Raw genomic sequence first — 16,580 nt, 5'->3', positions numbered from 1 at the left:
GTACTGAGCATAGCCCAGACACAGGAGAGCTTCAAGCCCCATGTGTCCTGGAATTTTTTTTTTTCATCTGTAGCTCCCTAAAATAAAGTTAAAAATAAAACAAAAGTAACTACCTCCTGCTGTGCCTCCCCCTCACCCCCATGATTAGTTACCAACTTCCAGCATCTGTCCTTTTGTTGTGCTTAAACCCCCAACCCCAGACCTGCACCCTGCTGAACTTTTGGGAAATTCATATTTCAGATAGGGTTTTTGCATCTCTAGTCACTTTTCATAAAAACTAAATTCCTGTTTTAACAGATAAAATCATAACCCTCAGTTCAGAACGAGTCACTTTTCTTGCAGAGCACAACTGATGTAAAGCAATCCTGTCAAGGATGAGAGCAGAAATCTTGTCAGCTTCAGTACTTTACCTGCTCACGGTATTAGAGCAAGCAAGGAGAGAGGGGCTAAAGCTGTATCCATCCATGCACTGTAGCAAACCTAGTGGTCTGAGGTTGGTGATGGTGGGTCACTCAAGAGTAAGAACCAGGTTTTTAACAGTGCTCCCTGTTTGTGCACCAATATCATGTTAGGTCAACAGCAGTGCTTTAACAAGGACGAGGCCAGTAAGGCACTTGCCTCAGGCGCACAAAGTCGAGGGGAGCAGAAAGTGGTGGAGAAAAAAAAACCGCTGGCACAGAGATATTTATAACCCAGGTCGCCTCCCCCGAGTGTCTCCCGGCCCCGACTTGATTCCCCAGCCCCTTCCCGGATCCAGAGCAGAGCAGCTCCACGTTGCCTCCCTGCAGCAACTGCTTCTTCGGGGTCCTAGTGCCCCCATCTCACTGCCAGGGCAGACTGACTGTGAGCCTGCTCTTCCCCCTCAGATCCTTTCATTTTCCAATGGGACCCTCCAGCAGCACAGGGGAGGGGCCCCCCACAGTCACGGCTCCTGCCCCATGCTGGACAAGGAGGAAGCCCCATCCCTCACCCCCAGTGAGGCTACAGTCAGAGGCAACAGCAGGGGGAGGAGGTGCACGCAGCACCCCCGGCACCCACCATGGGGGAGGCGAGGGAGATTCCTGGACCTGAGAGGGGCCCTAGGAGCACATGCAGTGACAATGGTGGGGGTGAGTGTGCTGCTGGGGGGGGGGCAGGAAAGGGGGGCTCCTCTCCCAGAGCTTGCTGCTGCCAGCAGGGAAAGGGATTGGGGGAGTCCTCCTCTCTGGCCCCTGTCCCAGAGCAGCCTGCCTGCACCCCAAACTCATCCCTAGACCTGCCTCACCACAGAGCCCACAAGCCCAGCCAGAGCTTTCACCCCCCACAGCATCCTCAACCCTCTGCCCGAGCCCTGAGTCCCTCCAGCACCCCAAACACCTCATCCCCAGTCACAGCCAGAGCCCTCACTCCCAACATCCCAACCCTCTGCCCCAGCCCTGGGCCCCTCCAGCACCCCAAACCTCCCATTCCCAGCCCCAGAGCCCTCACCCCTACTCTCTCCCTGAGTTTCTCCCACACTCCAAACTCCTCATCTGCAGCCACAACCCACAGCCCTCACCCCTGCACCCCATCCCTCTGCACTCCTCCAATCCCCAAACTCCCTCCCAGAACCTGCACCACTTCCATGCCCAAACTCCCTCCCAGAGCCTGCAGCCCAATCCCCTGCCCCAGCCTAGGGCCTGCACCCCAGACCTCCTCCCTCACCCAAACTCCCTCCCAGAGCCTTGGGCAGGTGGGTGGGGGGTAGAGTTTGGGTGGAGGTAGGTTCTGGGCACCACCAAAATTTCTACAAACCTGCCACCCCTGATCCTGCCCTGCAAACCTGAACTCCCAGCATTCTCAGGACACATGCTGATCCCTAGTGGCCACTGCTGATATCCAGCACCTCCCTTCTCTCTTAACCTCTGAGTCCCTCTCTGGATTGGAACTGGACTGGAACCAAAAACCATCTTGGAAGCAACATTACCAGCCCAAGCAGTCAAAAATCATGATCTGACCCCCCAAAATCACAGCTCCACCACTGCCCCTTCATTCATTCATTCTTTGGTGGCAATTTGGCGAGAGGGACTGAGGGACCCGCCATCGAATTGCTGCCAAAGAGCCAGCCCTGGGGGAGGGCTCAATTTTATATTCTTGCCTTGGGCGCAAAAATACCTAGTTACGGCTCTGGTCAACAGAAATGTGAATAGCATTATATAGCATGGTGTACAAGTTAATTCATTTTCTAGGGAACATAACCACCGCATTATTGTAGAATGACAATAAAACTCTAGATATCATGATGTAAAGGAAACTCACTTATTAACAGAGACAAGAAAAATAAAAGAGCCCTTTTCATTTCAACTACAATGCTACATATATATATATATGCTGTCCTGTGGACCTTCAAATATGTGATAGTCTATACAGTTTTAAGAAATGTATAACAGATTAGGTTTTAGTCCCTACCTGGTAAAAATAATTCTTCCTGCATTTCTGCTCTGGCTTGTTCAGAAAAGCATCTTTTCTTCAGCCATTCAGCCTCAAATTCACTCGTGTGTTTGTCTGGCCATGTAATATACACCTTATATCATAAAATAAAAAAAGATAATTTACAATGAGAGATTCAATGAAATCTGCCCACCTGAAACAACTACCCAAGGGACCAGCAAAATTCAGTCTCCTTACTAGAAATGTAATTGAAATATATTACTTGCTACTTTGCAATTAAATGTCTCTTGTGGGCAACCTCTCTCTCTTATTTATATAACTGCAAACACTTTCAGAAGTCCATTTAAGCATTACCTAATTCCCTCCTTTTACAAGAGGTCAGTTTCACAGTGAAGAAGTGATAGTGTTTGCTGACTGGTGCTGGATGCTTTCATTCTTTATCCCTGCTGCACTCAGCAGTGGTATGTTGTGTATGAGTCCCAGTAAAGGAAAGTAGGACATGAATACCTCATGGAGGGCAGCATTTCATTGCAGGGAGTGACAAGGTGGAAAAGGGTGGAGGAAGTGACAATAGTTTGGGAGTGAAGGGGATGACCACTTGGAAGGACTGAAGGAGAAAGACAAGAGAGGCGTGGACAGGAATACCTTTAAAATCTATTTCTGTTAGTTATGAATTAGTGCCCCCCGTGCTAGGTGCTGTACAGAGGTAGACATAAGCTCTTCTCTAAAGAGTTTACAGTTTAATTAATAATTATAATTCAAGTGTACAGGTAAAGTAGGCGTTTACCTTGTATTCAGACAATTCGGAGAGACAATGCATGTTAATGGACAGAGCACGGGACTGGAAGCTAGGAACTCCTGAGTATTAATTCTGGCTCTGCCACCCATTCATCATGTGGCCTTGAGCAAATCACATCAACTCTGCATCTGAGCTTCCTCAACTGCAAAATGGGGACAACAACTCTTATTTCCCTCCCACGTTTGTAAAGCATGTTGAAGATACCAGTGCTAAGGAGTATTTTTAATGATAAAATAAATAAAGGGAATGGAGTTTGCATATCTGTTTTATAACTTTTACAATTTGCCAGGCAAGAAGGTAAAGGGTCAAGTCCTGCTCTTAATTACACCCATGCAACCTCACTGATTTCACTGGGATTCCACAGTAGACACTGAGGGCAGATCTGACCCAAAGGAGGGTTCTCTCCCCAAATTTTACTTTATACATTTATAAATGTCAGATCAAATACATTTTAAAAAATACTCTTTTAAAAAATGAATTAGAAACTATTTATTAGATCAAGTAAAGAATTTAATAGAATCATAGAATATCAGGGTTGGAAGGGACCTCAGGAGGTCATCTAGTCCAACCCCCTGCTCAAAGCAGGACCAATCTCCAACTAAATCATTCCAGCCAGGGCTTTGTTAAGCCTGACCTTAAAAACCTTTAAAGAAAGAGATTCCACCACCTGGCCTTTCCTTGCCCTGGCCTTTAAGGACTCCATGCTTTACTGTGACAACACAAGCAGAAGTCTCCTGCAGGAAGACAGACAGTGTGCCAGTTATGAGACAGTCACTTTCTTTGTGGGGGAGTCATACTATCCTTCCTCCATAAAGTAGCCATGGTGGAAAAGGGGGGCTGTAGGGTATGGAGATAGACACACAGGGGGAGAGAAGTTTGAGGGAGTGGAAGTCTGAGGTATTAAGAGTATGCAATTTTATCCTCACACCAGCTCCTAGAGATTAAGAAGTGAAGGATACGGTAAAAATATTTTATCTATCTAAAGTTAATTTAGAAAAAAAAAAACATTTTGGAGGTTCCTATACTTTATGCTTAATATTTTTGAAGTGGATTTTACTGTAAGAATTACATAAAATAAAAGGATTTGGATTGCTCAAGTGATAGTTATACCTAGAAATCCTGCAAATACACAATATGATTTGTGGATCCATGATTACAGCACATCCTGATATTCGAGCTGCAGTACTATTCTCTTTGTTCGGGTTGCTAATGAACAGATTAGCAAGAATTATTACACAAATGTCACATGAAAGCAAAATTTCTTTTAAAAAATACCTTTTGTCTATCTGTTAAAGTGACCTCCTTCACCCCAATGTTAACATCCAGGTCTTCCAAAAGCAGTTTGCGTGCTTTAGCAGAACGCAGGAAGCAGTCAGGGCACTGGCAGTTGTCTCTTAGCCATACAGCAGGGTAAAGGCTCTTACTCCCATCTTCCCAGTGAATACGGACAAAATTATTCACGTCCAGAGCTTCTACTTTCTGGATACTCGTACTCATGTTGAAAGGCTGAACTGCTCCAGCTGTATGTTGCCAACAATTCCTAGAGGAAGGTGGTTTTGTAAGAATACTCCTGCCCTTTTGCACTAGCAGTAGAGTGTGTGAATAGTCTTGGTGGACTTTAGTCCTTATTAGGTTTTTAGCCACAGCATTCCACATTTTGACGACTGTTACAAAATCTTCAGAGCAAGAATAGCTTTTTACCAGTGCAAGTTCCTCTGAGTACTATAAATAAGAACAAGATTAATTATAGAAAAAATAGAGCTAAAAATATAATGTACAAAAAAAATGCTAATTTCCCCTTCTCATTCTTCCTTTCCCCTGAACTCCTGGGAATACACGTTTTCCGTAGTTTAGACATTTTGCCCAAAGACAAATGTATATTTAAGCCTAAATTTTCTACTGTGACTAGTGAATTTGGGTGGTGCCTCAACTTTTCCTCAACTTGATATACCTTATAAAGGCCTGATTTTCAATGAGCTGAAACCTTTCTGAAAATCAGGCTCTCAAACTGGACACCCAAAACTTGAGGTATTCAAAAATCACTAGTTGCTTTTGAAAATGTAGGCTTTAATGTACTGTATCCTATCTCAACTCATATAGTTAATGATGGTATCAGTCAGAAGACTGAACTATTCCCCTGCAAGGGAAGGATATAGGCTGTGGACACAGGATGCATCAGATATTAAACTAAGAACAGAACCTGTGACTGAATATTTACCTTATTCAGAAAAACAGTTCCTCCTCTCCCTGGATTAATAAATCAATCCCAGGTCTTTTTTAATAGAACTTCGCACCACTTCAAAGCTTTTGTGTTTGTTTCTGGTTTGTCGAGGATTTTTTGTGTTTTTTTTTTATGCCAGAGGGCAAATCTTGATATCCTTGCTCAGAATCCTGGCCCTGTTAAAGTCAATAGCAAACTGGCATTGATTTCAATGGGGCTAAGGCTTCCCCTTCAGTCTTTGCATAGGAGACATTCCCATGGGTTTGATAGGTGTTCTGCTTGAGTAAGGATTGCAGGATTTGGTCCAGGGTATTATATTTTCCCCCACTGGTTATGAGCGAGAACTTTGTGGGATGGGATCCTTGCGCTTCTTCTGGTTTTTATTTAGTTTAACTGAATGGAAAAATAAAAGTAAAATATTTCTACTTTTTCCCTCCTTTGGACATATTACTCCAAGGATCCCAATGACGCATTTATTGTCTATCAACCATTTCTAATAAGTCTGTATAACAGTACATACAAGCAATGCACAATTACAGCTATGAGCTGTTAAACTACACGCACATGCAAACATTTACACTTACACTTTGTAGGTGTCTTTCCCTCTTCTAAAGCAATGGTTCATATCCAGAATGATTATTTCTGCTATTTGTGTTTATTTATCACTTTTTTCAACACATTAATCTCAATTCCTACTAACTATAAAAATATTAACACCAAGGAAATGGCCTGCAATCTCTTCAACAAATGTAACAGGGAGTTTTTAGACAAAGCTTTAGGGTGTGCGCTTGGGAAGAATTTTGAACGTTTTAATCTATTTTTAATATAGAATAATTGGATACTTATTCTAATCTCTTTAGAGGACAGATTTACTCAGCAAATATTTGGAAACAATTAGGGTTTCTGCAATATTAAAATCCTAGAAGAGCTGGATGCCAAACTAAGGTGAAAATAGGAACATACGTAAGATGGCTATTTTAGTGTACGGAAAACCTTGGATAGGGTTCCTCAGCTGGTGTAAATCACCATACCTTCCCTGAATAAAATGGCATTACACCAGCTGAAGTTCTAGTCCCTTGTGTATTCTCTAAGGTTCTTTCAAGTTATTTGGGGAAAGAAAGAAAAAAAAAGACAATCAGCTGCCCTACATAAAATCTTGTATTTCAAAAAGTTCCTGTATAAGGATAACTCATGACGGCTAAAGGCTGGGCTGTGCCTTCAAAGCCCAGTCCATTGTAAGGATGTGGAGCTAAGCTGCACCAGGGGAAGGTCAGGAAGCATTCTGCCTCAGACAGCAAGAGCTTCGTTTCCACAGAGGCACGGTAATTTGACACCTCTTTTGGCCTTCAATGCTTAGCTAGCCTGTTTGCTCAGTGCTGTATTTGGCGAGGGGGAGAATGGCTCCACCTATGCCGTGCCTCTCTTGGCTTCTTTTTGATAAGTTATCTGCTGTTCCCAATGAATAATTCACTAGTAATTCCTGGTGCAGGGGCTGCTCTTCTGAGCAATACTAATGGAGGCTGTGCCAAGGAAGAGGGAGAGTTTCCCCATTCCCTCACCCTGCACTTCACAGCTATAATAGAGAAGGTGAGATCAATGTTCTTGCCCTATGAATAACAAAAAGTGCATTTTGGGCTGGCATTATAAACCTCTTGCAGGGGTTTATCAGCCCTCACAAGCACATTTTCACCAATTTCTTGTCAGCAATGTACCTTCCTGCAGTCAGACTCCTGTGAATTCACTCATGTTTTTAAACACCATTAGGGTCACCAGATGTCCTGATTTTATAGGGACAGTCCCGATTTTGGGTCTTTTTCTTATATAGGCTCCTATTACTCCCCACTTCCTGTCCGATTTTTCACATTTGCTGACTGGGCACCCTAAACACCATCCACGTATTTAATCTTTAACCTACTCACCCACCAAATCACTGTTATCACCAATGTTTTAAAGTGTTTTGGAAGATGCCTAGGACTTTTTAGCTGGCCTCACAACATCCTTCCTCCAAACATCACTGTGAGCATCAGGAGGAGATGGGGGTAGCTGCTTCCCCATTCAGCCAACCTAAGAGAGACTTGAATCCAACTTCCTTCCAGGGCAAACAGCCTAAATACCCTTTATTTTCTGCCAGATGGTCTCGTTCCTGCCTTTCCCAGCTTAATCTCCCTATAGCTTGTGTAGGCAGAATATCTTGCAGACAGTTCAGCTCCACACTTGCCTCTAGTGCTTCAGAGAGGAGTATGATCAGAATTTGGCTCTCAAAAAGCCTTCAGTCTCTGTTCTACTCATGAACAAGCTTCTGGCCTTACACTTTAGCTATTAGGTGCAAACGTTATAATTGGGTGAATAAGGTATAGAAATAAACACTGCCCTTTTAGTAAAGAGGACTATAAATGTGGTACATTAATAAGGAAGCAATTGTCCTGTATTCTCATCTTTAAGGTTTATAGATATATTAAAAATATTTATTTGAGGTTTATCAGTCTTGAGTCAAGACTTCTGTTTTGCATTGTTTTTATGCTCCACTGTATGGAAACACAACTGTGTAGGATGAAACGATGTGAGTTTCACAACTGACTAATTGACCACAGGGAAAATTACAGCAGGAATTTGTCCAGCAAGAGCCTATGACCAGCTTCATGTTCTCCTTTGATGTGTATTGCTTAACCGGTGTCTGTCTGCAGTTATGGATAACTGAGTCATTCAAAATGCATGGCAAGCAAAATCTGTTCTAAAATAGATGGTCGTAAACCTCTCAAGTGGTTTGGAAAGCAAGGCCAACATGCAAAATAAGAGAAGCCACGAACCATGTCATGAATGGCTCAGGAAAAAGGGATAATAAAGACTCTGGAATCTATCCATTGGGCATAATTTATGTTGTAAAGAGGACATCTGCAAATCAAACACAATTTTAAAAATAGACTTTTCATTTGATTTGAGAAGCACTCCCTTGGGTGTGAGTTCAGATAACCACTACTACAGCTGTCTGTCTTTTTTTTTTTCTTTCATGCTAAGGGAACTTGTTTTTTTAAAATAGCTGATACTCTTTTTCACACAGAAATGTTGCTATATCAGATGCATAGTACTACACTCTTCCCTACATAACCTATTGGTGGAAGAATCTTGGACGGGAAGTAGCTATGAGTTCCATTACAAGTGGGAAAGCTTGCACTACTGGAGGTGTTGCATTTGTTCTATATACAGAGGACTTTACTTTCTAATCCCATCAATCTGACCTTTTCTCAAACACTAAATATTAATTTAAAAATACGTTTAGTCTTCATATCCAGAATCTAGACACTTTCAGAAAGTGATACAAGGTCATTCTCTTTACACAGGTCTTTCCCTAATAAGGAAGTCCGAGAGCAGTCCAGTGTTGTTCTTTGAAGGAGGCAGCAAAAACCTACTCAATTTTGAAACTAGCTAATACTGAGATTTCTACATTCACTTTAGTTTCTTACTGTGAGTAGAATTAAAGCAGCCTTAATACTCTCTCAAAAGGGAAGGACTGTCTCATTAACCGCAGTAAAACCAAACATCAACGTGTTGCACTTCTGCCTCGCAGCATGTTTTGGGTGAAAAACAATTCTGTTGAAACTATCATACTAATTTTCTTCAGTGATGAAAATATTCCAGCATGCTTTTTTAAAAGTGTACAAACACTGTGTGTCATTGCTAATTTTCCCAGTATTTGGACCTGATTCTGGTCCCCCACTAGTATATATCTGGAGTAACTACTGAAGTCAATGGAGTTACACCAGCATAAAACAACTGCCTTCAATTCTAGTATGATTTAATTTGCTAACCATTTGTGAAGAATATCTGGAACAGCTGAGAGTGGCATAGATATTTCCTTTGTGGTGAAGTTACCCACTTCCTTCTTTAAATATACAAAAGTTCCTGTTGCCAAATCCCTCTGCTTATTGATTCAATGTGGAGCGATTGCCTGGGCTAGAGCTATTGTGTAATGAATAAAAAGGCTGTTTATTGTTTTCCTCAAGTCGTATCATGTTTTCCATTCTTAAAACAAGTCCCAATTGAGGCCAATGAGGAGTTCAGCTTAGAAACAGCTGGCAAAGTAAGTCCCTTTAATATTATTCTTCCCTCGACACATTTACAAAAACCTCTGTGAGGCCTGGTCTACACTACGCGTTTAAACTGATTTTAGCAGCGTTAAACCGATTTAACGCTGTACCCGTCCACACAACGAGACCCTTTATATCGATATAAAGGGCTCTTTAAATTGGTTTCTGTACTCCTCCCCAACGGGAGTAGCGCTAAAATCGGTACTACCATATCGGATTAGGGTTAGTGTGGCCACAAATCGACGGTATTGGCCTCCGGGCGGTATCCCACAGTGCACCATTGTGACCGCTCTGGACAGCAATCCGAACTCAGATGCACTGGCCAGATAGTCAGAAAAAGCCCCAAGAACTTTTGAATTGCATTTCCCGTTTGCCCAGCATGGAGCTCTATCAGCACGGGTGGCCATGCAGTCCCAAATCCAAAAGAGCTCCAGCGTGGACCATACGGGAGATATTGGATCTGATCGCTGTATGGGGAGACAAATCTGTTCTATCAGAGCTCCGTTACACAAGACGAAATGCCAAAGCATTTGAAAAAAATCTTCAGGCCATTATACAGAGTCCACAGCACAGTGCTGTGTGACAAGTGTAATGGAAAGCCAAAGAATCACATGGACGCTCATGGAGGGAGGGAGGGGGTACTGAGGACTCCAGCTATCCCACAGTCCCCAGCAGTCTCCGAAAAGTATTTGCATTCTTAGCTGAGCTGCCAATGCCTGTAGGGTCAAACACATTGTCCGGGGTGGTCCAGGGTATAGCTTGTCAATGTACCCCTCCCGCCCCCGTGAAAGAAAAGGGAAAAAAATCGTTGCTTGACTTTTTTCAGTGTCACCTTATGTCTACTGAATGCTGCTGGTAGACGCGATGCTGCGGCAGTGAAGAGCAGTATCCACCCCCCTTCCCTCCCCGGTAGCAGACGGTACAATATGACTGCTATCCGTCGTCATAATCAGCCCGTGAGTGCTCCCGGCTGGCCTCAGGTGAGGCTGGCCAGGGGCACCTGGGTAAAAATAGGAATGATTCCTGGTCATTCCCAGTAGATGGTACAGAACGGCTGGTAACCGTCCTCATCATAGCAACTGGGGGCTGAGCTTCATCAGCCCCCTTCCTTTCACGTGTAAAGAAAAGATTCTGTACTGCCTGGACTATCATAGCAGCAGCATGCTGGGCTCCTCTCCCCTGCACCGCTTAATGTCCTGCCTGGACTATCATAGCAGCTGGAGGCTGCCTCCCCCCATTTTATCTCAGTAACAAGTCAGTGTTTCTTATTCCTGCATTCTTTATTACTTCATCACACAAATGGGGGGGACACTGCCACGATAGCCCAGGAAGGTTGGGGGAGGAGGGAAGCAACAGGTGGGTTGCTGCAGGGACACCCCCTAGAATGCCATGCAGCTCATCATTTCTGCGGGATCTGACATGGAGCGGCTGTGCTCTCTGGTTCTCTGATACACTAGCTCTCTAGTACACTTGCCCCATATTCTAGGCAGGACTGACTCTATTTTTAGATACCATAAAAGAGGGAATGACCAGGGGGTCATTCCCATTTTCGTCTTTGCGTCCCCAGCCGACCTCAGCCAGGGGCACCCATGACAGCAGCAGACGGTACAGAACGACAGATAACTGTCATCTCATTGTCAATTTACAGTGGCACAGCAGACGGTACAGAACGACTGATAACCGTCTCTGCTGTCATGCAAAGGCAAATGAATGCTGCTGTGTAGCGCTGCAGTATCGTCTCTGTCAGCGGCATCCAGTACACACATGGTGACAGTAAAAAAAAGCTGAACAGGCTCCATGGTTGCCGTGCTATGGCGTCTGCCAGGGCAATCCAGGGAAAAAAGGCGCAAAATGATTGTCTGCCGTTGCTTTCCCGGAGGAAGGAATGACTGACAACATTTACCCAGAACCACCCGCGACAATGATTTTTGCCCCATCAGGCACTGGGATCTCAACCCAGAATTCCAAGGGGAAAGGGAGACTGCGAGAACTATAGGATAGCTACGGAATAGCTACCCACAGTGCAACACTCCAGAAATCGACGCTAGCCTCGGACCATGGACACACACTGCCGAATTAATGTGCTTAGTGTGGCCGTGTGCACTCGACTTTATACAATCTGTTTTACAAAACCGGTTTATGTAAAATCGGAATAATCCCGTAGTGTAGACATACCCTTAGTCTCCTCTCACTTACACCAGTGTAACACCACAGACTTCAGCAGAATTCTTCAATTTTCAACAGTATAAGGGTGAGGAAAAATCAGAAGCTCTGGGCCAAAGAGCTGAATTGGCAACGTTTTACTGACTTAAATGGAGCTATAACAATTTACACCGAGGATTTGGCTCATTATCTGTAAATAAAATGATTAACAACAAAGTTGTCATTTTATGTTACAACACATTGAATATATAAATTAAAATGAGCTTTTAGTTACAGCAAACTATGGCCACTTTACTCCTGAATGAAGAAATCCACATGGGGGTTTCTGCACGTTGACTTCACACCTTTAGTTGTTCTGCCTTAATTTTCCTGAGTCCCCATATAGACATGGCCCCTATTTTGTAATTAAAGATATTTTCATAAAAGTAGGAAGGGGCCTGACTCTGCTCTCACTTATATACTGGGTCTATACCAGCATAAGTCCAATGATTTCAACTGAGTTACTGTTGATTTACATTGGTATAAGAGGAGAATTGGGCCTAGGGTCTTTGTTTCTTAAGAGTTTGTGCTCCTGTTCCTTATTCCTGACATGAGAGCAGCTGACTATGGAAATGATTACAGTCACTGGGTGAACATGTGAGAGAGAGAATGACTCTATATCCAAGTGGTTAGGGCATCTCATTGAGGCTCTAACCTGAAGTGTGTGCACTCTCTTTGGTGCAGAGTGGGAATTCTAACAAGGCATATCATAATAGCAGAAAGACTCTGCAAAGCAACATTTGTGTAATATAGGTGAATGTACCTCCAAAACTATGACAAAAGGCAAAGGAAAAGCATTTACAATAAAGGAGGCAAGGAAAGATATTTTAGGTATGATATTTTACGGTATTATCTAAAGTCTGTAGTGTTTATGTTATTTTATTTAAGTACATGTATATGCAACACCATAAACATGTGTTCCCTACAGGGTTAATTGTCAGTCCAGCAATTCCAGCTCTGCATAACCTTCCAAATCAATATAATCAACACAGTAAACAATAAACAGTTACCTTTCCTGATCTATACATGTAATTTACAGCCTGGAAGTAAAACAGTATGCTAGCAAATCTACCATAAATCACTTATCTGAAAAGTAAAATAAGAATTAAAAATCACTACTGTTACATGCATAAGTGAAGCAAATGAGGCCTGCTAAGTGCTCAGATTTTTCATGCATCCACTGCTAGGCTGCAAAGGTGTGACCATTTCAGAAAGCGAGAGTTACAAATAGATGAGGTAAGATTTTGTGTCTTATTGAAACATGCTGCATAATTCCTTTTTGCACTAGTTACAAATTGCTTTAGGATTGAGGTCATTTACAAAGTGATACCTGGCAAGATGTATTTCATACTCCAGCTCTGCGTAAAACCACACTGAGACCAGAGGGGCCAACAGGACCACCTACAACTGGCATATGTAGAAACATTACAAATATCAGCTCTAACACACCCTGGACTAATACACTGTAGAACTCCCTCCCACAGGAGGTCAGAAAGTCAATTACTGTAACTGGATTTTTTTTTAAAGGGCTAGATGATTTTATGAGCAATATTTTTAGTTACACAAGTAAAAATGGGCTAACTGAATTTCATGTTTCACAGCATAAACTGATTACTGCTGGGGTCAGGAAAGAATAATTTCCCAAGTATAGAGCAGTGTACAATTGGCCAGATCCATTAAGTATTCTTCTCTCCATATTCTTTGAGGCATCAGCCATCATTACTCACTGCCAAAGGCAAGCTACCAGATTTAATACACTGCTAGTTGAAGTGTAAGGCAAATCTTATGTTTCTAATAATACGAAAAGTGTATTTTTTTCCAGGGCTAGTTTGTAGAGACCTTACTCCATGCAAGACCCCAAATAAAAATCCAAAGTCCACAAGAAATCCATCTCTAAAACCCGAGATCTAATTTAAATATGTAATAAATTAACAATCTGGAGGAATGATTTAGTAGTCTGAACCTCAGATTTGAAACATGGAGACTCACTGGAGCATAGATGTCTACAGTTTACTTAGCTCTTAATCCTTCTAAAGATACCATGGAGAAGGTGAGACCTGAAAAATCAAGCAGCTCGTGAGTGTTTACTTGACTACTAAAGAGCACATGATACACTTCCTAAGGATAGCACATTGCCCTGGTGCCCTTGGCCAGAACCATGTCCCTGCTCTCCCATCACCACTGGATGCCAGTGAGCTGCTGCTCCCCACCCCAGAGGTGGCTGCATTTCTTGGTGGTTGTTATCTGCTTTAAGGGCCACAGACAAGGTGGGTATTTGTAACCACCCCCTTCTAAGACAACAGCCCTCAAAGTCCTAACAGGAGGAGCACATCCATGACCTGTGCTAAAGAAGCACCATCCAAATCTATGGCAACCTCCCCCCCGAAATCCTTCTCCAAAGCCAGTGTCCCCTTTCTGCCCCCTTTGTCGTGTCCTGCCCCCATCTGCAACCCCTGCTCTAAACGCAGGGTGTCCCACTCTGAAGCACTCCCCACGTTTTGTTCTCACAGCTGACCCCCTCCCCCTGTTCCCCTGCAGCGGCCCCCCGGCGCCCTGTGATCCCCCCTGTTCTGGTGCGCCGCCCCCTTCGCTCGCTCCCCTGGCAGGGCCGGGGGGCAGGAGACGCTGCAAAGTTGTTCCTCCCTCCTCTCCCCCAGCGTCCCACGCCCGGCGGCCAGAGCCAGGTGCTCCCGCGGCGCCGGGGCTGCGATCGCAGCGCGGGGAGCGGGCGGCGCTTACCTGCACCCCCCTGCGCTAGCGAAGAGGCCTGTTCCTGCCGCGGCGCCGCGCCTTGCAACAGATGGCGGGGAGGACAGCCGGCCCAAGTGGGGGAAAGGCCGCCGGAGGGGAGGCGCCACCTGCCAGCGCGGAGAGGGCCAGCTGCGGTGTGTGAGGCAGGCGCTGCTTGCAGTCCCGGGGCTGGACACCCAGCTGGGCCGGGGGCCGCGTCAGTCCGCCAATCAGTTGTTAAGCCGGACCCTGGCGGGCTCAGCACCCCAACCCAATGGGAACTGAGGGGGCGCAGCGCGTCTGACCATAGGTGCTGGAACTAGGGTGTTACCGCCCCCCTTAGCGTTTAGTGGTTTCAATTATATGCAGCCAAGGGTTTACAGTTTAGTTCAATGGCTCTCAGCACCCCTGCTTCTCCCAAACTATGCCAGTACTGCCCCCCCCCAGCATGTACCTCACTAGAGCACTGCATGTGCGACTGTCACCCACTGAAATCCAATCCCTAATTTCATAATGTTCTTTCTTAAGCTAAAATCCTTAAACTCGAGCTCTGTACACGGCCTTGTCAGGCATAAATATTGAAACTAGAAGTTCTTTCTGGCCTGCAGGCAAACCCAATCCTAACAACCGATGAGGAAGAATTTTCCTCAGTTATGACTGGTGCTTCCGTTTAGAAACTAATGGGACACTGTGGCTCCATTTGTGGCATCTTTGTGCAGTTGCAGATGGACATAAAGCAGATGTGCTTAGGTGGAGCTGGTTGAAAACATAATTTACAGATTTGTGAAAAAGGTGCAAAAATCTCAGAGCAAAACAGAAATAAACCTGTCTGTTTTAAAAAGTGAAATAAAGATGTTTTAAGTAAGAGTAATACCAAGAAATGTGCAGTTATAATTAGGTAGTTCATTGGAGGAGTGGTAATTTAACATTCTGCTTTGTTTTAAAATAGACAACCACCACAGTTATTAAGGAGACATGTTAGTAAAGGCAGGTACCTGGAAAAGAGGAGACAGAGCCCACGTCCAGACTAACCCGCGGCATCGGAGGGTTAAAATCGATTGCTCGGGGATCAATATATCGCATCTAGTCTGGACGCGATGTATCGATCCCCGAGCGCGCTTACATCGATTCCGGAACTCCATCAACCCGAACGGAGTTCCGGAATCGACATGGAGAGCCACGGACATCGATGCCGCGCCGTCTGGACGGATGAGTACCTCGATTTTAGAAATTCGACTTCAGCTACGTTATTCACGTAGCTGAAGTTGCGTATCTAAAATCGATTTTAATACCCTAGTCTGGACGTGGCCTAAGGGGGGATATGATAGACGTATATAAAATCATGAGTGATGTGAAGAAAGTGAATAAGGAAAAGTTATTTACTTGTTCCTATAATATAAGAACTAGCAGCCACCAAATGAAATTAATGGGCAGCAGGTTTAAAACAAATAAAAGGAAGTTCTTCACACAGCGCACAGTCTACCTGTGGAATTCCTTGCCTGAGGAGGTTGTGAAGGTTAGGACTATAACAGGGAGGTTATTCATGGAGGGTAAGTCCATTAATGGCTATTAGCCAGGATGGGTAAGGAATGGTGTCCCTAGCCTCTGTTTGTCAGAGGGTGGAGATGGATGGCAGGAGAGAGATCACTTGATCATTACCTGTTAGGTTCACTCCCAATGGGGCACCTGGCATTGGCCACTGTCAGCAGACAGGATACTGGGCTGTATGGATCTTTGGTCTCACCCAGTATTGCCATTCTTATGTTCTTATGTACCTACACTGGTGGAAATATATAAAGCGTAGTAAGTAAAATAAATAATCACTTAGCTATTAAATGGGCCAGATTCTCTTCACTGATTAATATAAAGCCTAAGTTCTCCATAGAGTTACAGAAAATGTATGTCTATGTAAATAAGAGCTGAGTTCCGCTCCTCCTTTGGTATAGTTCCATAGTAGAATCTCCTCAAACAGATATATTCCACCTTTTATATTCTGAAACTTCAGACACAGAATCTTAACATGTTTCAGACAAACCACATTTTATAACGTATGGGTGAAAATCCTGGCCCCATTAAAATCAATGTGAATTTTGCCATTCTTGGCTGGCATAACTCCATTGACTCCAATGGATTT

At 44.1% G+C, this 16,580-nt stretch overlaps 1 protein-coding gene across 5 annotated transcripts in view; it reads right to left on the bottom strand.

Moving 5' to 3' along the window:
* The window catches only part of BBOX1 (gamma-butyrobetaine hydroxylase 1), an 88,814-nt gene extending 74,187 nt beyond the window's left edge, over positions 1-14,627 (bottom strand). The window contains exons 1-5 of one of the 5 annotated variants that reach the window (XM_030560196.1): positions 14,456-14,627; positions 11,690-11,867; positions 5,427-5,822; positions 4,484-4,930; positions 2,428-2,542 (exon numbers count right to left, since the gene is read on the bottom strand). In XM_030560196.1, the coding sequence (XP_030416056.1) occupies positions 2,428-2,542; positions 4,484-4,864 (496 nt within the window). In that variant the 5' untranslated portion in view covers positions 4,865-4,930; positions 5,427-5,822; positions 11,690-11,867; positions 14,456-14,627. Of the gene's footprint in view, positions 1-2,427; positions 2,543-4,483; positions 4,931-5,426; positions 5,823-11,689; positions 11,868-13,046; positions 13,066-14,455 lie in introns of those variants that run through there. The other 4 variants (XM_030560198.1, XM_030560197.1, XM_030560195.1 and 1 more) reach the window with 4 other exon arrangements.
* Between the last annotated feature and the right edge of the window lie 1,953 nt (positions 14,628-16,580).

This window comes from Gopherus evgoodei, chromosome 4 (assembly GCF_007399415.2).
Source record: "Gopherus evgoodei ecotype Sinaloan lineage chromosome 4, rGopEvg1_v1.p, whole genome shotgun sequence".
Taxonomy (NCBI): domain Eukaryota; kingdom Metazoa; phylum Chordata; order Testudines; family Testudinidae; genus Gopherus; species Gopherus evgoodei.
The sequence above is the reverse complement of the archived record's forward strand: the minus strand, read 5'-3'. Positions and strand labels throughout refer to the sequence as shown.